The sequence below is a fragment of the Balaenoptera ricei genome, chromosome 3 (genome assembly GCF_028023285.1).
Source record: "Balaenoptera ricei isolate mBalRic1 chromosome 3, mBalRic1.hap2, whole genome shotgun sequence".
Taxonomy (NCBI): domain Eukaryota; kingdom Metazoa; phylum Chordata; class Mammalia; order Artiodactyla; family Balaenopteridae; genus Balaenoptera; species Balaenoptera ricei.
The window spans coordinates 63,240,470-63,263,180 of record NC_082641.1 but is presented as its reverse complement, the minus strand read 5'-3'; the positions used below and the strand labels follow the sequence as shown (position 1 = coordinate 63,263,180).

At 36.3% G+C, this 22,711-nt stretch overlaps 1 protein-coding gene across 2 annotated transcripts in view; it reads right to left on the bottom strand.

The window, feature by feature from the left end:
* JMY (junction mediating and regulatory protein, p53 cofactor) overlaps positions 1-22,711 on the bottom strand; it is a 72,212-nt gene that overhangs the window by 20,840 nt on the left and 28,661 nt on the right. For both annotated transcript variants that reach the window (XM_059916628.1, XM_059916629.1), the window contains exons 2-7: positions 20,970-21,143; positions 10,537-10,687; positions 6,774-6,943; positions 4,015-4,180; positions 3,342-3,529; positions 966-1,052 (exon numbers count right to left, since the gene is read on the bottom strand). In XM_059916628.1, the coding sequence (XP_059772611.1) occupies positions 966-1,052; positions 3,342-3,529; positions 4,015-4,180; positions 6,774-6,943; positions 10,537-10,687; positions 20,970-21,143 (936 nt within the window). The remainder of the gene's footprint in view (positions 1-965; positions 1,053-3,341; positions 3,530-4,014; positions 4,181-6,773; positions 6,944-10,536; positions 10,688-20,969; positions 21,144-22,711) is intronic.

Here is a 22,711-nt window from a genome sequence, read left to right as displayed (position 1 = left end):
TTCCCACAGTATCAGCTTTATTCATAAGTGTCAAAACTTGGAAGCAAGATGTCTTCACCAGGTGAATGGACAAATAAACTGTGGTATATCCAGACAATGGAATATTATTCAGTGCTAAGAAATAATCTACCATGCCACGCAAATAAAAAGAGGAACCTTAAGTGCAAATTACAAGTTACATAAGCCAATATGAAACAGCTACATATATGGTTCCAATTAAACGTTCGGGGGAAAGGCAAAACAAAAGATCAGTGGTTGCCAGGAGTTTGCGGAGAGAGGGGTATGAAAAGGTGGAGCATGGGGAATTTTTAGGGCAGTGAAAATATTCTGTATGATACTATAATGGTGGATTCATGTCATTATATATTTGGCAAAACCAATAGAATGTACAGCACTAAGGATGAACTGTGGACTTTGGGTGGTAATGATGTGCCAATGTTGGTTCAGACTGTAACAAATATACCACTCTTGTGTGGGACTGCACTGGTAGAGGAAGCTGTGCTATAAGGAGTATATGCACAATTGGGCCTCTGAACCTGAGGGTTCCATATCCTTGGATTCAAACAACCTCGGATTGAAAATACTCAGGGGGCAAAAAAACCACAGAAGGTTCCAAAAAGCAAAACTCGAAGAATTTGCCTACTGGCAACTACTTACATAGCATTTACATTATATAAGGTATTATAAGTAATCCAGAGACGAAGAATATAGGAGGATGTGCACAAGTTACGTGCAAGTACTATGCTATTTTATATAAGGGACTGGAGATTTTGGTGGGGAGGTTGGGGGAGTTGGAAGGGCAGGTGTCCTGGAACCAATTTCCCCATGGACACTGAGGAATGGCTGTACAGTGACTTAATGCTAACATCTAGCTATAACATTTTCTTATTCTCTACAGATTTTATTCACTTTGAGATACGTAAAATTCGAAGTTTTATTCTAAGTCTTCCAGAGTGCAAACTTACTAGTTGTACTGTGTGGTGGGTTCTATATTCATCTTCACTCCGAAGGCGCTGTTGGAATTTTTCTTTGTGTTTTGCAATACAAATTTCCTATAAATACATGAAATCTGTTTTAATATAAGTGAAACTTGAAAGACTCAAAATCTAATTCAATTTGATAAATTTTAATCTTAACATATACCTACACAGCAAGTAAGCCACCTCTGGTTTCTCATCTGGAATATCAAAGCAGCATAAGCCAAATAATTAGGATCTTAAAAGACTCTTCTATTAAACTACTTAACATCTGTAGAATTCCTGATTTCTCCCTTTTTTTGGAAGGGAAGGAATGGGGCATGGTAGAGTGGAAGGGGGGTGTACCTAGATAATCTCAAAAGTTTCTTTCAAATCTGAAGACTGTGGCCAGAAGATTCTAAGTATTATTGTACTCTTTAAACTAGTCTGAGCAAAAAAGGACACATAACTCTTGACTTAAACTCTGTTTCTTAAGTGCTCTCTGATGAAGTAAAGAACATGATTTTGCCTGGATTGGTTTAAACAATATCATGAAATCTGAATCTTCTGATCATAGACTTCAGAGCTAAAAAGACACCTTAAAGACTAGAAAGTACAATAATAGTATGCTACAGATTTACATGAAAATAATATTAAGAGATATGTGCTCTTTACACATACCCTATCATCTGGCAACTTCCTACTGGCACCATGCTAAGTCTTCATTTTCTCTGGGTCCTTCCGGAGAAGTCCTCCAGATAAACATTAGTTTCTAACACTCTCAAAGCTATACCAAAAGATTAGTCTTATAACCTCGTTAAGTCATACATGAATAACCTTTCAGGCCAGGAAGCTGTATTTTATAGCAGCTCTTCTATCTCCTTCCTATCTTTACCCACACTGCATTGACTCTACTGCCTAACAAGTATTGATCATGGATTGAACCTGTCCAAGGCAGTCTCCAAGGGGGAAAAGTGGCATGATGTAGTGATATAATGGCTCAGGCTTCCAAGTCACACAGACCTAGGATAGTATCCTACTTTGACCCATACTAGCTGCTTTTCCTTAGGTAATTTATTTAACGACTGGAAGCCTTAGTTCCCTTGGTTATAAAATGAGGATACAAGTCTACAATTCCTTATCAAGAACAGAACTCAGATGTGTTTCAAAATTAATTTTTTTTTTAATTTTAGAAAGGTGATATGTTGCATACACCATCTATTGCCCAGTAACTCCAGCAGGATCTGACGCAACACCCCATAATAAGTATTACTGATGTTTTTGCAGCGAAACAGATGAATAGTCAAAGTAAGTAGGACAAAGAAATGTTCAGGTCTGGGCTTGCCACCAAATCAAGTATCAGAATGCTTTTTGGCTACTGGGAGAATAAAAGAAGATAATATACATAAAGAACGATGTTATTTCTATTATTCTTCTTGAAAAGTTTAATCACAAAGCATAGACCTCAAGTCCTCATGGCACAGCCAGAGACCATCTTTGTTCTTTCAAGAGGAGAAGCAGGGCATGATTTACTTATAGCCAGAGAACTACCCCTGGGTATGAAATTCTAGTGTGGGTGCCAGATTAACCACGGAGCCTGTGACCCTGGGGATGCTGACATGTGGACAACAAGGAATGTAGGCTGCTGTTACAAAGAGAGCCATTCTGATCTTTGGTAAAGTATGACTGATCTTTCTTCTCAGAACAGTGTTTCTAAGTTCCTCTCTTTCCAGCCCTTCTTTTGTCATTCCTCCTTCCCTCTGCAGTTCTGTCACCTAAGCCGTTGGATTTGGGAGTCTGGGGGCAGGGAAAGGGGAGGACAGGGGGTAAGACCATTCAGAGACCCTTGGCTGTGTGCTGTGATAGGTCACAGCAGATCAGAGGCTGCGGTGTAAATGGGCAGAATCTACAGGGCTGAGTTTCCCTACCTCAGATTTAGTTTAATATAAGAATGAAGAGTGAAGAAGATAGATTAAATTGGTACACACTTTTATATATAAATAAAAATTTCCTTGAAGACTGAGGTCAGAACCAGTCAACTTAATTGTAGAGCATCCCTGGCCTCCTTAAAATAAAAAGGAGCCAGGAATTACATTACATGGGATCCTGTAGTCATGATCAGAGTCACCTTTGGGTGGCTGAGGCAAACAGCATATCACCACTGGCTGTTCCAATGTGTTTAAGAGAGTAATGCTCAGACAACCATATAATGTCAATATAATGGTCCAAGTATTGAGAAGATACAACTTGTACTCAGTTTTAAAAGGTATGTGCATCAGTGACAAATTGGGTTAGAATTATTGGATATGGGTCAAAGATTAAGTAATGAATAAAAGCAAGATGTAAAATTAAGGTTATATTCAATAAATATGTAACCTATTATACCTTTTTATTTCTGAGGTATGCTTTCTTGGCTGAAACCCGTCCACGTCTTGCCTCCAGCTGCCGTGCTTTCTGCTGAAGTTTCTGTAGCTCTTCTCTCTGTAAATGCACAGACGCTGCCATCTCTTCCTTCTCCAGCATGGCCTCCATGCTTTCATAAGTGTCATAGTATACCACTTCATCTCTCTTTTCTGTTACAAAACAGCAACAAGGGGTAGTGGTTAAGAGCATGGGCTACAGAGCCAGACAGAACAGGGCTCTGATCCACTCACTGATTCTATAACCTCAGGCAAAGCCATTACCCCTTTGTAAAATAGTGATTAGGAAATATACCTCTTAGGGGGAATGTGTGTGCCAGTGTCTAGCACATAGTTAAGTGCTCAATGTAAAATGCCAAGAACCTTGTCTCCCAAATTAAAAATTTGAGAATACAGATTCTGGCTGAAGCAACAAAGCAAGTTACTTACAAAGTAAGTAGGAAGGAATAACATAGTTGCACTGCTACATCTACTAAATCACTTGTTTGACTTTACATTAAGTTTTCTTAGCCTCAACAGAAGAAATAAAACTGGTGTCCATGTACATTTTCCCTATGTATGCAAACAAATACATGGGGAAATTCCATCATTCATTCAAATGTATTTTTGTGGACTTATGTATTAGACACACATCATACCCGATATAAGTCTTTTGATGCTTTCCAGTTGTGCTGTCAACAGTAGCTCTTCACACTTTAAGATTTCAAACTGCACTTCATACAACTGAAGTTGCAGATCATAATAATCAGCTTCTAATTGATCCAATTGAGCGATGGCTTCTGTACCGCCCTGCAAACTCTGCATCTGCATTGAAAATAAAAATAAGAGCATATCTAGTTTGAGAGAACAAGAAATTAAGTTATGATTAGAAATGAATACTAACTAATCAGACAGGATAAATCCATGAAGCAACTGAACACCAGCAGACAATGTGGGATCAGAGGCTCATGTACAGATAATTTAAGAACCTACTAAATTTGTGTATAAAGCTGTGTGTACATGCATATTTTTCTCTGAGTAGTGCTCCTAGCTTTCAAATTCATAAAGGGACAAGAGTCTGTGCCTTAAAAGAGGTGAGAATGACGATAATCAAGACTCGGTTAAAAAGGAATAGTACTTACTCCTAAGTGTGGTTAAAAATTTTTTAAGTCAAATAGAATTTTGCTTGCCTGGGTGATATTTAATGTTTCAGCGTTACTTTACAAATTGTCTGATGTTTAGCATTATACCATGGCAAATACCACTGCCACATCAGGAAGATGTTTTTGTTTTTAAAATAACCTAAGGAGATGTGACATATCAACATTTTTTTTAAAGAACAAAAGTCTCCCCATAATTTAAACCACAGAGTAGTACTGTACTATAAAGCAAGGGATGTGTTTCGGCTGGGCTTAATAAATCCCATTTGGTCTGTTTCTCATGAGTCATGTGGTCATGTTAAATTAATGCTAATAAAACTAGTGCAGTCATCATCACAGATATATATAAAAAGCACAATGCATATATTGTATCACTCAACAGGCATAAACCTGGAAAGAATGACTAACTGACAGCTTTACCAAATCCTTTGAAGAATTCAAACACAATCGAGAACATTCAAAAACAGACTATTAAGGTACTATTAAGGATAACCCCAGGGAAAATGACCCCACAGATAAACATGCCAGACTCCCTGGCCCATTTCAGCCTCATCCTTCCTCTACCATAGGAGACCAGTTCCAGTAAGAAATGTTCTCGCAATAGCACATAGTTATAAATCTTACCTCAGCAGCTCTTTTAGGCACCCTATGTTGTCATTACAATTCATCCTGGTTAGAATAAAGCTAGTCAATCTGATGAAGACAGTGGCACTCTATTTCAGTCAATAAAATGCTAGCATTTCAAGTTTTAAAGTTCAAGACCTTAAGAAAATTCCAGATACCTAGTAACATAAAGGAGAAAGCTAACTAGAAAAGAAGATTAGAGTGCAAATGCCTCAGGTGAAGGAGAGATGGAGCTGAAATCTGTGAAGAGATTCTGAATAGTGTGGAAAAGTTCAGAACAAGTTCTAATTTTTCCTTTAACAATAGTAGCAAATCAGAAAATGTAAGGGAAAAATAAATCCATTAACAAATCTAAATCCATAATTTAAAATCCATTAACAAAAAGATCTTTCTAGATCGTACCCTTAAAATATTATAGATTACCTCATATGCTATTTTTTAAACAAGAGTTAGACATGCATATGCACATTCGTAGAACAATATATTTTACATAAAGCTGTATTAATAAAAGCAGTGATGACATTTTGTTCTTCTCTAGAGAATATACAACTTTCACAAATACATACTCAATGTATTTAGAAGCCAATATGGTCAAGCCACAGAATGGGAGCAAATATTTGCAAATCATATATTTGATAAGTCTTGTATCTGGAAGATGTAAAGAACTCTTTCAATTCAGTGGTTTAAAAAACCCAATTTTAGGGAGTTCCCCGTCAGTCCAGTGGATCCCGCAAGCCTAGTAGCACAGCTCCCCCACAAAAAAAACAATTTTTAATGGGCAAATGACCTGAATAGACACTTCTGCAAAGAAGATATATAAGTGGCCAATAAGCACATGGAAAGATACTGGACATAAATGCCATCAGAGAAAGGCAAATCAAAGCCACGAGATACCAATTCACACCCACCACGGTGCCTATAATAAAAAAGACAGTGTTTAGTGATAATGTAAAGAAAGATGTGGAGAAATTCTATCCTTTGTACACTGCTGGTGGGAATGTAAATGGTACAGCTGCTTTGGAAAACAGTCTGACAGTTCCTCAATAGGTTAAATAGCATTTCACGCCAAGATAAATGAAAACCTTGCACGTGGATGTTCATAGCAGCTTTATTCGTAAAGCTCCAAAAGTAGAAAGAACCCAAAAGTTCATCAACTGATGAATGCATAAAATGTGGTGTGTATCATTTGGCCAAAAAAAGTAAATTAAGTAGTGATGCATGCTACAGTATGGATGTACCTTGAAAACATTACACTACGAGGGGGAAAAAGCATTAAAAAAATCGCATCTTTTATGATTCCATTTATATGAAATGTCCAGAATAGTAAATCTATAGAGACAGAAAATAGTTGCCTAGGTGTGGGGAGGACCGAAGGGGAGATAGGAAACGAGTGCTCCTTTTTCTTTTAACAGTTGCTGCCTACAGTCATGCTGGCATGCTGTGAAAATGCCATAACTCTAACTCTTCTATCAGAGGCCCCATGGTGAAAGTTATCATCATCTCATGGAGATAGTGCAAAATTAACAACTGCCTGTAGAGTCAGAAAAATTTAAGTCTTATACCAAAAAAAAAGTCAAATAGCACATCTTATTTAAAAAAATTTTTAAATATATTTTTCTCATGGCTTCTGTTACCTCTTCTTTTAGTGCATGTTTCCTCTGTTCCAAACAGATCTCTTTAGCTCTCATCATCTGCAGAGTCTCCTTAGAAACTGCATACTGGAGTTTTTCCATACGTTCAGCGGCTGCTGCCCATGATGCTTTACCAAATTTCTTCTGATCTGCTCGCATTCGATCGTACACAGCTATTGATAATTTTTAAAAAGACATTGAGACATTAAGACATGAAACAACTTGATACTAAAGAATTGAAAGTCTTAGATTCCACTGATCACACACTCAAAGATAAACACACAAATCCTACCCTCATGATAAATTACCTATAACAGCTCTAAAATATAATTCAACAGTATCTTAGATTCTCTCTAATGTCTCCAATAAGAATTTTAAATAATCATTCTCAGAAATAACTTTCTGAAGATGAAACTGAATTTTCAGGTTAATTTTAAAACTTACTTAAAAAAAATACTCTTTTCACATCGTCCAGTGTTATTAAATTTCTAAGTTTCTATAAAACTTTATTCTGTGACGGTTTATACTTTTTCCTAGGTATATTAGTTGAAATCAGAACCATAACTATTAAACGGTATTTAAAAATTATTTAAATTCATGTACTTTTGAGTTCTCCAAAAGTATTTTAACGATATGACATAGGATGAAATAAATCCTAGACATTAGCATGGAGCTGATTCTGCTAAGGTTAGTGCTGGAGCAGAATCAGTTAGTGCTGGGCTTAACTAACTAAGCCACAAGGAAGACACCCAACTTCTCCTTGCCACCACACAAAAAAAGGAAGAACTTTTTAGTTTGCCACAATAGAGGCCTCATTCAAGACACATTTCTTGACAATCAAACACCTAGTATCTTCCAGTTAAAGAAGTTTATCACTGATAATAGCATGGTGCTGGCTCATCTTGGGTCCTTATACAAATGAACCCAGCCATCCTTATGACCCTTATGCCTAATAGGTCAGACATGCTTTAACTATCATAAAAGAGTCAGGCAATCTGATCATGCAGTACCTAATGTAGTCTTTAGATCAGTGTACATTCTCTAGTAGTTTCTTTACTACGTTCAGAGGTAAGTGATTAATACTTTTGTAATGCTACTATATCATAACCCTCTTTGCAAGAAGTATCTCAGTAACATTTGTCTCAGAATTTTAATTTTTTTACAATAATACGAGTACATACTTGAAAATTAAAACTGTACAGAGATGCTGGTAGTGGAAAAGAGCAGTTTCTCATGCTCAGCTCTCCCCCCACCCTTAGTCCCAATGCCTAAAATGCAACCAACTTGGAACCTGCTCCTGGGTAGTTACCTCCACTCAAGAACGTTACCATTTCTTGATTTAGTCTTAAACATCTGTTGAGTTCTTATGAAAAATGAGCAATCTGCTTACTCAGAATCTCCTCTCAATATAGTTCTTTTGGTTTCTCTGGTTTTTCTTTGGCCTTTAAATGCTAACATATTTGAATATTTATCTGATCCTTTATTTTAGGGTTTCTAACAAATAATAACTAATTCTGTTGCTTACATATCAAATGATTCTGCCATTTTAAATCTCTATCTTTTAAAAATGTATGATAATATTTATGCAACCATAAGATCAATACAGTAGTGCACTGCAGGGGAAAAAATAACAGCAGGGGGTTTGGAGTTAGACAGCTTGGAGTTAAATTCCCACTTCTACCCATCAACATGTAACTTTCAGAAGAAACTTAACTGTTCTTGGGCTAAATTCCCTTGAATGATAAACATAAGGAAATACAGTACCTCCTCGGAAGACTTGTGGAAATTAAATGAGAGAATAATAGATATTCAAATGTTTCTCTCACTTCACATGGCAATATTAATCAAATACATGGTCTGTTTTGTTTCTTCTCTCCCTCATGCACACGCGACCACAATCACTCATATTTATATGATGTTGTGTTCATTTCAAAGTGCTTTTTCCAAGCGTTCTATTTATCTGCCCAGCAATCCTATAGAATAGGCATGGTATGCATTATCAACACCTTCAACATAGATATGTGAAACTTGGTGACTTAAGACCAAGGTTACACACCTATAAAAGGAGAGTTATATTAGTACCCAAGTTGCTTAAATACCTAGTCTGCTGCTTCTATCATTTTTACCTGAACTTGTAATCACAGCATATAGTCAAACATTCTGCATAATCAAAACTAGTCTGGAGCCTTATCTCTTGCTTCCCACTTAAGGACCGTGTCTGTGGAGCAGTTCCCTGCCCTAATTCAGTCTCAGGTTGTTACCTACCACAAGAGCTAGTCAATACTTTGTCTTCCAACATCTTTAGATAGAATGTATTCTTCTGCCTAATTACTGCTCACTTCACCGGGAGTTATTTTCCAACAGCTCAGGAATATGAAGATAATGTAGAAAATTATGAATACAGAATGCTCGGAATACCCCTAGAACAATATTGGAACACCTTGAAAACAGATTCTTCTCTCCCTCTGCTGGCAAGAATAAAGATTCTTGCTAAGATGACTGATAACATTAACAGGATAACAACCATGTAATAACACCCTATGGTGATCATTATATGTAAAAAAAGCTCTGAAGGCAACAGTCCTGGTGTTTACAAGGAATCAAGTTAAATTTGTTTTAAAAACCTTAATGTTCTAACATACATATACCTGTCAGAAAAGGGCCCATTTAAGATGTTTTTAAAAACTAAGCAGTAAAATTGGGCTACACCTGGCTTTGCATAAGGAAGGAAATAAAGGCCTATTTTACTCCTCTTCTAATATATAGATAATACAAGGAGATCTTATATAGATCAATAGGGGGAAAACAGCCCAATAGAAAAATAGGCAGAAGACAGTAACTGGGAAAAAAGGAAGGATATGCAAATACCAATTATTACATGAAAACAAAAAAGATGAACACTCAGTAATAACCAAAGAAATGCAAATTTTAAAAACATGGTACTACTTTTCATCTATTAAACTGTTTTTTTTGTTTTTTTTTAAAATGACAATGCCAAATGAGGCTGAGGAATAAAGGAAAGTATTCTCATTCAGCACAATTGCTTCGAGTGAAACTTTTAAGGAAACGTGGATTTGCTGAAAGAATAACCTGAATAACTACTTTAATGCCAGGTATACAGAGAGATTATTAAAATAATGAATAATTTAAACTGCTTCTCAGGGAGTGGTGGAACGATTTCTGTGGCCTCCTATGGAAGGGAGTTGGAAGGAATGGACCTTGCCAGACAGACCTTGCCAGATGTATCTCTTCATTTGGATTGATTTGTATCCTTTATAAATTGTAATGGTAAGTATGTGTTTTCCTGAGTTCTGCAAGTCACTGTAGTGAATTTTTGAACCTAAAAGGGCTATAGGAACCCCAAATTTGTAGCCAGTTGGTTAGACGTACAGATGGCCTAAGGACACCCCAAATTTGCAAGTAGTGTCTGAAGGGCAGGGAGTCTTGTTGGTGACTGGGCCTTTAAGCTATGACGTCTGTAACTGTGAACAATTATTGTCGGAATTGAATTATGCTATACTAATACCCATCACTTTTAATTTTTTTAAAGGTGGGCTATATGTAAACACATATGCCTAGAAAAGACTGAAAGGATATACCTTAACTTGTTAATAGTGGTCTTCTTTAACTGCTAGGATTATGAGTGGTCTTTAATTCTTTTCTATATAACTATTTCGAACATAAAATACTTAAACCACTCATTTTTGAAAATACCTCCATCCATTTTGAAAATACTTAACAAAAATAATTCTACTGGGAAACTCACCTTTTTGAGCTTTAGCTGTTATTTCAAAATATTTGACAGTAAGATCTTGAATGGACAGCACAGCCATATGAGCTTTCCGCTGCCAATCAGCATCTTCTTTTTGTAGACTTTCAATTCTTCGGGGACCCAGGTAATCATTCTCTATAGAAATCTATAGAGAGAAAAAAGAAAAATGGAAAAGATCATTTCTTTCTCTCTTTTAACATTTACTGAACGTTTATATATCAGGCATTGTGCTTGGTACTAGAAGAAAGAATACTTGTTTTTCCCTGCTCTGCAGTAGAAGCTATCAGTTTACAAAACAATTAAATTAACAAGAAATTTGTTCCCCCTTCCTCCTCTATCTTCTTCTTCATCCTTCCCTCTTCTATATATAAATAAAGGACATATAACAAAATGTTTAAGACTGATTATTTTCAAGTGCTGGGATGAGAAATTTATTTCCTCCTTTATGATAATTATATTTTCAGGCTAAGAATTATTTGTGCCAATAAAATGCTTATTTAATCATTGACATAAATAAATAAAATAAGATTGACAATATATAAAAATCAGCCTATCTGCCTACTGAAGGACTCTGGATATAAGTAACAGAAAAACTGGCTATGTATTATTTATAAGAGTCACAACTAAAACAGAAGGACAAAGGAAAGTTGAAAATCAAATGATGGACAGAGGTGTGCCAAGTGAATGTCACAGAAATAACAATATTAATATTAAAGTATAGAAAAGTGCTAAACCAGTATGTTAATATGGAAGAAAGGTACAGTCCAGGAAGAACAGCAATAGACCCTCTGTACTGCTTTACCACATACTGAGTAAGAGACTTAAAACTTAAACAATAACACCATATTAGGATGATGGGGAAAAAATATTAACCCACCCCTGGCACACTTAAAAAAAAAACTGATCAAGTAATTTATCATACACCACTAAAAAATTATAATGAATTTCAAAAGTAGAAATAATGCAGGTCATAGTCTCTAAACAGTACAATAAATAGAAATCAAAGGAACAGTCTAAAACAGTTGATTTAGTCTTGAAGCAACAATATACTGCTCCTTAAGCAAATGAAGTCTTCCAGAAAGAGGGAAAAACATATGAGCACTCACTGTAGTGCTCAGCACACACAGAACAATTAATTAGCAATGTTAAGGGGACAGTGGCAAGGTAGAGGAAGAGGTCAAGAATGATCCTAGGGTTACTGGGAAAAAATATGTACATGGAATTGCCAAGGATTTCATTTTGCATGCTAAGTTTAACTTCGCAAGTCATACCCAGAGATATAAGCTTGGGTACCCCTGACACACTAGAAGACATTTAAAGCAACGAGAGTGAATGAGTTCATGTAAGGAACTGTAATCATATAAGTAGCAAGATTCAATGGAGGAGAAATCAACACTATCAAACACTGCTTAGGGGTCAAGTAGATACACAACAAGTACCCACGGACCTAACGGCATGAACTTGGCGACAACAGTTCTGCAGTACAGGCAAATTCCTTTTGCCTATTAATTCCCACCGTATCTTCAGACCTCAGTTCAATTACTGGTTCATGGATGTCGTCCCTGACTCACCGTTACAGGCAGTATAAGCTCTTCAATCTAACAAATAGCCTTCATTCTTAAGTCTTATCACAATCATACTTCATATTATTTCACATCACCTGCTTTCTGCTCTGAGTGTCCCACGAGGGCAGAGAATGCACAAGTGGTTTTTATCTCTGCCTGCTTGCTTTTCACTAGCACACTGCCAGGCATGAACCAGCTAACCTACAATATTTCCTGAACGAGCGAATAAAAATGCACTTCCATACATGTTTTTAATGAGGAGAGAAATGTAGACACATGTATAATACTCTTTTGAGAAATCTGTGTGAGTGAATAGAGGGCAAAAGGGTGGAGAAGAGGATAAGGCTTAAGGGTAGGCACTCTGCTTTATTTTAATGGGAGATCACAGAGCAGGCTGAGAGGGAGAACCTATGTCTTCCCCTGTGAAGAAAGAACCCAGCTATGAAAAGAATCTGAAAAAGAATTATGTATATGTATAACTGAATCACTTTGCTGTACATCTGAAAGTAACAGAACACTGTAAATCAACTATAATCCAAAATAATATAAAAATTTAAAAAAGGAAGAAAGAATCCAGTTAAAAATAAATTGGTAGCGGAGACGGGAGGAGAGAAGACACAAGACAGCTGTTTTTAGATGGTAGGGTGACAAACCATTTATCGTAGGAAGACTCATTAAGCAAGTATTAAAAACAATACTAACCAAGGTTAGTGAAGTCATGGTGAAACAGGCACACATAATATACTGCTGGTGGAACTATAAATTGATTAAAACCTTTTCTGGAAGTATTTTATGATACCATAATCTTTGAACACATTTAGCTGTTTAGATCAGGACAAACTTTATTGAGGCCCATTAATTGCAGAGGGCTTTGAAGGAGGGGTAGGATTTTGACAGTTACATGGGGAGCATATGGGAAAAGAGAACCACCCAAAAGGGATGCTGTAGGTAAGAATTAACCTGCACAAAAGCCTTGAGGCAAGTAAGTTCAATGCATGGTAAAGGACAGAGAGCAGTCCAGCCTAGCTGGAGTTTAGGTAAAACAGATGAAGGTAGTGGGAGATAAGACTAGAAAAGTAGGTTATGATCACTATGAGGAGGCTGGGGAGTTTGTACTGCATATGACAGGTAACTGGAAACCACTGAGGGATTCTCAGCAATAATAAGTGGCATATTTAGACTTCAGTTTACATTTAAGGTTTTAGAAAACTTGTTTTCTGTAATAAAACCATCAAGGTTTTATGCTTTCATTTGTTGTGATTGCCTCTGATTTTTAAAACAAGTTAAAAAGCAAAAGATTAGTGTTCACAAGTATGAAAAAGAAATTTAATAAATTGATATTATGATAAATTTAATAAATTGTAGCAAAAATTTAAATTCTTACTCGGCACGTTATGATGGAAGTCCTTTTCAATGACATGATTAAACTTCGTATGTTTATTATACCTAAGACCATAAGCTAGGTTAGCTAAGTTTTTCCCCTGACTTTGAAAGTCAAAATGTATTTAGATTCTATCAACTCCCAAGTTCAACCTTCTGCCTTGTGATGCTAGGGTTCAGGCTCTGAAAACCACATTTACCCTTTGCCAACAGAAAGGGTTGGAGGAGATTTCAGAGTTAAAGGGAAGAGAAGATTTGCTTCTTCCTATCTGTATCACTTGACTTTCCTGTTTGCTGTTCCTGTGATCGTCATCCCAGACTCGCTTCTTCATCCCAGCATCTGCAGTACCTTCTTAAAGGAGTTAACAGAATCGAGTTTGCAGTTTTTTAACCTTCGCAGAACTGACCTCATTTGTGTGCCCAAGACAAACCAGCACCTGTCCACCACTGCCCTATCCCCAGAGATCTGGTTCTCTCCATTGAGATCAGACACACCGGCACTAGAAGAGCAATGTCTTCTTTCTCAGAGGTCAGCTCCACAGGTCCTATCCTTTAATAATTACCACCTCTTCCCTTTGTAACCCCCGATCCTAGGAGTGGCGGCTGCTTTTGCAATTAACTCTGATATCTTAGAGTTGCCTTCTTATCTACCTTGTTAACAACTTTATACCTGGTTCTTAAAATTCCCTCTGTTGAAATAACTGATTTGATCTTCTGGTCAGACCAACAGACACAACTATGGAATAGAAATGTAATAACCAGAACAGGCAGTGCTCAAAATTCAAAAATCTTAACTCAGATCATGAAGATAGAAACCCTTTTCACTTTCATAGTTAAACACTGTACAGAAATGAGAAACCTTGCATTATGGCTTTTTGAAGAGAAAAAATAATATAAAAAATCTGGTGGTAATTATTTGGCGATAACTTGTTCTTTGTTGTTGGATTATTTTTACCTTCATTGTACATGTATATTCAAATATACAGAAAACAAACATGCTATGCTTAAATGTTGGTTTTTTAACTGACTTCTGAAACTCAGTAGCTAATGCTGCAGCCAACTGTTTAAAAAAACATGATTACAGTTTACTGTACCTAAGACATTAAGCTAGGATACTGAGTTCTCTTCCTAACTTGGCAAATTTGAAGATGTACAGCACTGGTCAGCTGGATCATGTGCTAAAAACAATGACACCTCTGTTTTCAATTTTAGGGCTAGAAAGAAAACAGTGTCTGTTTTTAAGATGGAAAAAAATGTGTCAGTTTAGGTAGCTAGGATAGTGAGACTAGTTTATAAACACAAATTTCTTGGCAAGGAAATACTTATTATAAAGTACATCACTAGCCTGGATACTGGGTTTTATATGAGAAGCTGAAGTGTTACTTCTGTCTATTGCTGAGATTGTAATTTAAAAAAAATTCCAATTCTTAGGTGAAACAAATGTCAAGATAAACTTGTCAATATACTGATGTAGTAGAGACCTTAATGTGAATTTTCCAGGCCCAGGAGTCATCAGAAGGTGACTCTTGATTAAGAGAATGACATGATTAGACTTGGCATCATCTATTTCATGCATTTTTACATTCAAAGCAAATATTAAGTGTACTATTCCCAGGAAAGAGTGTGAAATGGGGCATTTTTTGAAGATAAGAGACATCTAAAGACAAGGAAACCAAAGGAAAAAATAGTTGAGGTAAGAGATAAGTACCTTAATGTACAGTGGTAGCACTATATATTTCATAGTGTGCGTGGTAAAGTATACAGTGGTCCAATGGTGTAAAAATTGCACCCTGCACAAAACCAGGGGGTTTGCCAAGCCATGCGTACTGCTGCATATGCCCATTTGTCTGCTGGAATAAGGGTGGAGGTGGGTGACTTTTTCTATTTCATACAAAGACACCTATAGATTTGCTTGGTCCTGGGGAAGGGTGGAGGAAGAAGAGTACATTCAAGTTTCAACTAGAAGACAGCTGTATTGCAAAATGACATGACTGGCTACAAAGGGGAGGGAAAAGCTGAGGGTGTCTTCTAGTTTCTAGCTTATGTACTTTCAGCAAGTCATTAGAAATAAGTTGGACAATGTGTCTGAAGTGCTTATAGTTAATCCAGGAAGACTACCAGTAGGTCAACTCGCTAACTAACCCTGACTCATTAAGACACTGGGCCTAAAAATCTAGAGAGGATCATCTAGTTTATTTATTTTTATTTATTTATTTAAGCTTTTTTTTTTTGGTCATGCCACGCAGCCTGCAGGATCTTAGTTCCCCGACTAGGGATTGAACCTGGGCCCCGGCAATGAAAGTCCTAACCACTGGACCACCAGGGAATTCCCCAAGGATCATCTAGTTTAAATCTCATTTTATGGATGAAAAAACTGGGGCCCAGAGAGAATGTAACTTTGAATTTAGTGTGCTCCATCCCTTAGCTGTTTCAAATTTTATTAGACACGTGGTTCTCAAACTTCATATCAGAATTACCGGGAAGACTTGTTAAAACAAAGATTGCTGGGCTTCTCCCTAGAGTTTCAGCAAAGGAGATCTGAGGTGAGGCCTAAGAATATGTATTTCTAACAAGGTTCTAGGTGATACTGATGCTCCTCGTCTGGGGATCACATTTTAAGAACCAGTGTATTAGAGTCTGGGAGCTTCCGAAAGGGGTGTGTATTTTAAAGAGGCTAAAGAATAAAAGTCAAATTCCATAGGATGAGATAGCATTCTAGCCCCTGACCATCATTCCTCTCCTACAAATCCTTAGACTGAGGCATATCAAACAATTCACACCCTGTGGTATAACTAAAAGAGCAGGCTTTGCAGTCAAACATGTGTTTCAATCCCAGCCATGCCACTTACTGGCCTCCACTCATGGTGCTGGTGACTCAGTAATGTTTGAATAACTTATTGTGACTAAAAGCCCTAGTATTATGCCTGTTCACTATACCATTCCTGTTTTTATATACCTATCTGGAATATTCTCAATTCCAATCTCCAATACAGACATACGTACTCACTTCCTACTGAATTCTTATTCTTCAGTGGTGAAGCTTGATAATCCCCCTTTTTCCATATATCTTCAGGCAATGGTGATCACCTCACAATGCATCTCTACATAAACTTGTACATACTGCTCATTTTTCTTTTAAAAAATCATCTGACTTATAATTTACATACAACAAAATGTACCTGTTTTAAGTGTAAATTTTGACAAATATATATACCCATGATAACAGGCACCATAATCAAGATTTAAAGCACATCAATCTCCCCAAAGGATTCTGTTACATCTGCTTCCTCTCAGTGGATCTCCCTGGCCCCACCCCAGGCAACAGCTGTTTAGGACAATCTTCTAGAATTCCATGTAAATGGAGGCACAGTTTATACTCTTTGTCTGGCATCTTTTGCTCAGCACAATTTTTTATAAGCTATTTAATCAGGATTTAATTTACGTACACTATGTTCAAGTGAATCCATCTAAAGTGCTCAATTTGATGAGTTTTGATTGCTGTATACACCCAAGAAACAACCACTACAATCATGATACAAAACATTTCCATCACCTCCAAAATATTCTCGTACTACTTTGCCATCCATACCGTCTCGTACTGCTTTGCCATCCATACCTTCACACATATACAGGAGGGTATATACCCTCCTGTATATGGCTTCAACTTAGCATGACTTTGACATGTGTCTGTGTTGTTGTGTCTATCAATGGTTAATTCCTTTGCTTTGCTGAATATTATTCTACTATATGGAAATATCACATTTTGTTTATCCATTCACCTGTGTATGGTAATTTGGGTTGTCCCAGTTTGGGGCTACCGGAAATACAGTTGGCACGAACACTGGTATGTAAGTCTTTTTTGTGAACAGATGTTTTCGTTTCTCTCATATAAGTAGCTAAGAGACAAACAGCTGAGTTGTAAGGTATTGTACAGTTGACCCTTGAACAATATGGATTTGAACGGCATGAGTCCACTTACATGCAGATTTTTTTCCCCATAAATATTACAGTGCTACAAGATCTGCTGTTGGTTGAATCCACAGATGGGGAACCACGATCTGGAAAGCCACTTTGGGACTTAAGCATCTGAGAATTTTGGTATCATTGGCGGGTCCAGGTCCTGGAACCACACCCAAGGGTTGTTCAAAGATCAACCATATATGTTTAACTTTTGAAGAAAGTGCCGAACTGTTTTCCAAAGTGGTTGTACCACTTTAAAATTCTGTTAGCAATGTATGAAAATTCCAGTTACTCTACATCCTCACTAGCCCTTGGGAGGGCCAGAATTTTTTCACTGTACTCACTTCAATGGGTGTGTAATAGTATCTCACTGTGGTACCAATTTGGATTTCCTAGATGAGTATGTTGAGCATCTTCACATGTGATTATTAGCCATTTCTTTGTGTCTTTTAAAATATTTAGCTCATATTGAAAATTTTGGGGTTTTGTCTTACTGAGTTGTACAGTTCCTTTTTCAGATGTACTACAAGTTATTTTCTCTCAGTGTGTGGCCTGCCTCCTCATTTTCTTAATCTTTAAAATAGCAAAAGTATTTAATTTTAATTTTAGTGAAGTCCAATTTTATCTTTTTTTTTTTTTTAGTTTTTGGCTGAAGTTTTCTGCATCCTATCTAAAAAACCTTTGCCTTTCCTTCTGAAAGACTGTCAAAACTTCCTAGTTTTGTTATAAAAGTTTTATACTATGAGCTTTATGTTTGGGTCTAAGATGTATTTCAAATTAATTTTTGTGTATGGTATAAGATAAGGAAGCCTGGACTTCATTATTTCTATATGGGTATACACTTCTAGCACCATTTGTTGATGAGACTATTCTTTCCCCACACTGAACTGCCTTGTCACCTTTGCAGAAAACTAATTGACTATATAACCACAGGTTTATTTCTGGATTCTGTTTAGTTCCATTCATTTACACGTCTATCCTATACTATCACCACAATGTCTGGATTTCTCTAGCTATTTTATAATTGGTTGGTTAGTTTAAAAAAAAAAAAAACACCCTACTGGAATATTAATTTGAATCTACAGATCAGTTGATAACTGACATCTAAACATTATTGATTACTGTTAATAGATTATCTTCCAATCTATTAACATGGTCTATCTCCCATTTATTTAGGTATGCTTTAATTTTTCTCAGCAAAGTCTTATAATTTTTCAGTATATAGTCCTTTCATATATTTTATAAAATTTATCCCTAAACATTTCATGTTCAGAGATGCTAATGTACAAGGCATTTAAAAAATTTTGATTTCAACTTCATTTCTGGAAGATAGAAAATGCAACTGAATCTTTAATACTGACCTTGTAACTAAACTTACAGATTATTTCCAGTAGCTTTTTTAGATTCTTAATTTTTTTTTACATGTGTGATCACATGATCTACAAATAAAGAAAGCTTTACTTTTTTTCTAATTTATATATGCCTTTTATTTTTTTCTTGCCTTATTGAACTGGCAACAAACTCCAGAGAAATATTGAATAAAAGTTGTGGGAGCAGACAATCTTACCTAGTTACCAATCTTAGTGGGGGAAGAATTCAGTCATTCACCATCATGTATGATGTTAGATAGGCTTTCCATACATACCCTTTATCAGCTCAAAGAAGTTCCCTTCTCTTCCCAGGTTGCTGAGATTTTACCATGGATGGGCAATGAACTTTTTATCAAGTGCATTTCTGCACCCAGACATGTTGATTTTTTTTCCTTTATCAATAATATGGTGAGTTACATTGATTAGTTTTTGAAATGTTAAACCGATCTTGCCTTTCTAAGATAAACCCTAATCACAGTATATTATTGAATCCTATTTTTCAATATTATGTTAAGGATTATTGCATCTACATTCATGAGGGATGTTTATCTGTAGTTTTCTTTTTTTCTATAATGTCATTTGATTTGGATAATGCTGGCCTCAAAAATGAGTTGGGAAGTGTTCCCTCTTTTAAATCCTCCAATGATCCTTTACCTGGCCTTGGAGTTTTCTTTGTGAGAACGTTTTAAATTATGAATTCAACTTTGTTAATATAGAGCTACCACATTTTTTCTATTTTTTCTTGACTCTATTTTGACAATTTGCATTTCTCTAAGAAGTGTATCCATTTCATCTAAGTTGTAGAATTTTTTGGCACAAATTTGTTCATGTTCTCTTACTAGCTTATCATCATAGTTGATGGGGCATTTGAGGGGCAATGCAGTAAAATACGATTTTTACCTTTGAAAATGTTAACAGTTTAAGAAATATGTTGTCTGTTCCTCCTCACCTATACTCTGCTTCCCAGGGGAAAAAAATGGAGTAATAAGTGACGCGAGTGGACAATACAGCCTGACAAGAAGGTTCAATCCATTTGCTAATGTTAATACTCAATACAAACCATGATATAATACGAAAGCAAAAATTCACATAGATTCTGATAATCAATGTTAAGCTGTATATAGATTATCTCAGCTAAACACTGCAGCCTAGTTTAGAAGTAGATGGGGCCTCCATGTATATCATCCAGTTCATCCCTAGCCTTCCAGTCAAGTTTTCAATGGACAAATATCTATAGTTCATTTTTTAAAATTGGAGGAAACTGTAGTGTCTAAAAATTCTTAGTTACTAGTTACCATTTTACCCAAAATGCCAAGTTTATGATAAAACTGACTTAACAACCCAATATTTTTCAAAAGTATTAATAAAGAAGAGTGTGTCAATTATGTGACAGTCTGTGCTGCTCCATATCTTGACTCATTAGTAAAGGGAAAAAGACACACAAACATGCTTTACCTTGTAATAATTTTTCAAATATTATACTACTCATTCTTGCCCCCAAGCATAAAGTTTTCAGAATAAGTGGCAATTTCCCAGATATAAATTTCGTAAATAATGTTCCAAATTCACGCATTAATGCACAGTTTTTTAATATCCTAGTTCAGCAATATTTCCATGTGAATTAAACACAGCAACATTGATCTGAGGTCAGCTATAAAACCAAACCCTTAACACTTGCCTCAAAAAATGTAATATATATTTTACACACAAAAGTCAAATGTCATGAATTTTAAAGCTGTACCATTAATGCCTTGTAACTTGCAAAACAAGGTCTTCCCAAAACAAATGTTCTCAAAACTCCTGCTAAAGAAGTCTAAGACTAGATAATACCCAAAACATTAAAAGGGAGACAGGAGTAGATGGAGAGGGGAAAAAAAGCACAGGAAAGGGGGAAAAATGGGAATCTCAATGTACTTACAAATTTCCTAGGTTTTTCTCAGCCCTGGCTACTCAGCAAAGTCACCTTTTCAGATGCTTTTAAAATGAGGTGTTCAGGCTCTATGTATCACAAAACTACCAAACTAGAATCTCTGGGGACAATGGATCAGATATCTACATTTATAAAAGCTCCTCTAATAATTAAAATGTATAGCCAGCCACGCTGAGAACTATGAAACAGGCAGGTTACTATTTAGATTTAAAAAAAAAATACCTTGATCTGCTGTCTTCGTAGCATGGCAAGTTCTCGCATGTCTCGGAATGGCTGTAGTAAATACTGATAGAGTTCAGTTGTGGCTTCTGCAAGGCTGCTGTAGGCTTCATCCTCCATCTGATACAAGTCCAGAAGTTCTACCATGCTCTCTGTATTCTTGTGCTTATCCAAGAGCTGTGGAACAAGAAAATTTCACTACAAAGAAATCCAACTGTAATAGCCTATAAAACTTGCAAACTCCCTATCACCTCAGGACCTTGGAACTCTGAAATGCAGAATTAAAGAGAATGAGGAGCACTAACTGCTTTCATCACTTATCTCCATGCCTTAGGTGTCTTACTACAAGACCACTGCCTAAAGCATCCTTTTCTAACTACTGTCACCATATTATTCCTGTTCTCTGCATTTTCTGGAATTCCATACTATCTGCCTACCCTTAACTCTTAAAATTTTTTTCCCAGCATCTAGTAGCTTTCTCCATATTTATATAATCATTGCTAATCTACAAAGTAGTTATCAACACTTGCCAACATTATTTTACTAATTTCCCCAAATAATCTTGCCACTCTTTTCCTCCCCCAAATTTGGAACATTCCCTCAAAAACTTCAACTCATGCCTATCACTTCCTTCAAAATCTAGGTGAAAACACCCCTCAACTCTACTGAAGAGTTTAAAACTGACTATAATAGATTTTTATAACTTTCTTACTTTGCATTCCTTGGTACTCACGTGTATATGTACGTTTATAAAGATATTCATTCCTCAACAAGTTAGGACTGAGCATCTTAATACATGTTAGGCACTGGGCATACAAAAACATGGTTCCTTTCTTCGGTTTGCAAAGCAGAAATAGAGAGACAGATGCAGAGAACAAACGTATGGACACCAAGGGAGGAAAGTGGGGGTGGGGGGTGGGATGAACTGGGAGACTGGGACTGACATATATACGCTAATATGTATAAAATAGGTAACTAATAAAAACCTGTTGTATAAAAAAATAAATTAAATTAAAAAAAAAAACATGGTTCCTTTCTTCATGGAGTTTACTGTGTAGTAAATAAACAAACTAAATAAAGTTTTAAAAAATTACAAACTGTGATAAATGCTATGAAAATTATTACCTTTTAAAAAGTAAAGAATAAAAGTAACACAATGAAACAATGGGTGCCAAGAGAAAGAATAAGAGGTGGGAAGATGCTGAAAAACTATGACCTAGTTCAGAGCAGGTTAGAGAGAAAAGGCTATCCACGGAAGCTTAAGCTGAAATTTAAAGAACCTTTGAATGAACCATGTGGCAAGACATTATTTTATTTTTATTTATTCATTTTTGGCCATGCTGCATGGCTTGCGGGATCTTAGTCCCCAGGGATTGAACCCAGGCCCACGGCAGTGAAAGTACCGAGTCCTTACCACTGGACTGCCAGGAACTCCCAGGACACTATTTTATATACTTATTCTTGGTGTCCATTTACTTGGTGACAGTCTCATCTCCTCAAAAGCACAAAATTCTGCTATTCTTTCTCATACCTAAAGTTTCCACTACTATCCTCTTTCCCAGATTCTTGCTTTGGTTATCATATTGTGTTGTACATATTACAGTTGACCCTTGAACAACTGTAATATGGGGTTAGGGGCGCCAACCCCTGCCTAGTTAAAAATCAGCATATAACTTTACAGACAACCCTCCCTCCCAATCCACAGTTCTGCATACAAACAAGTATTCAAAAAATGAAATACACAG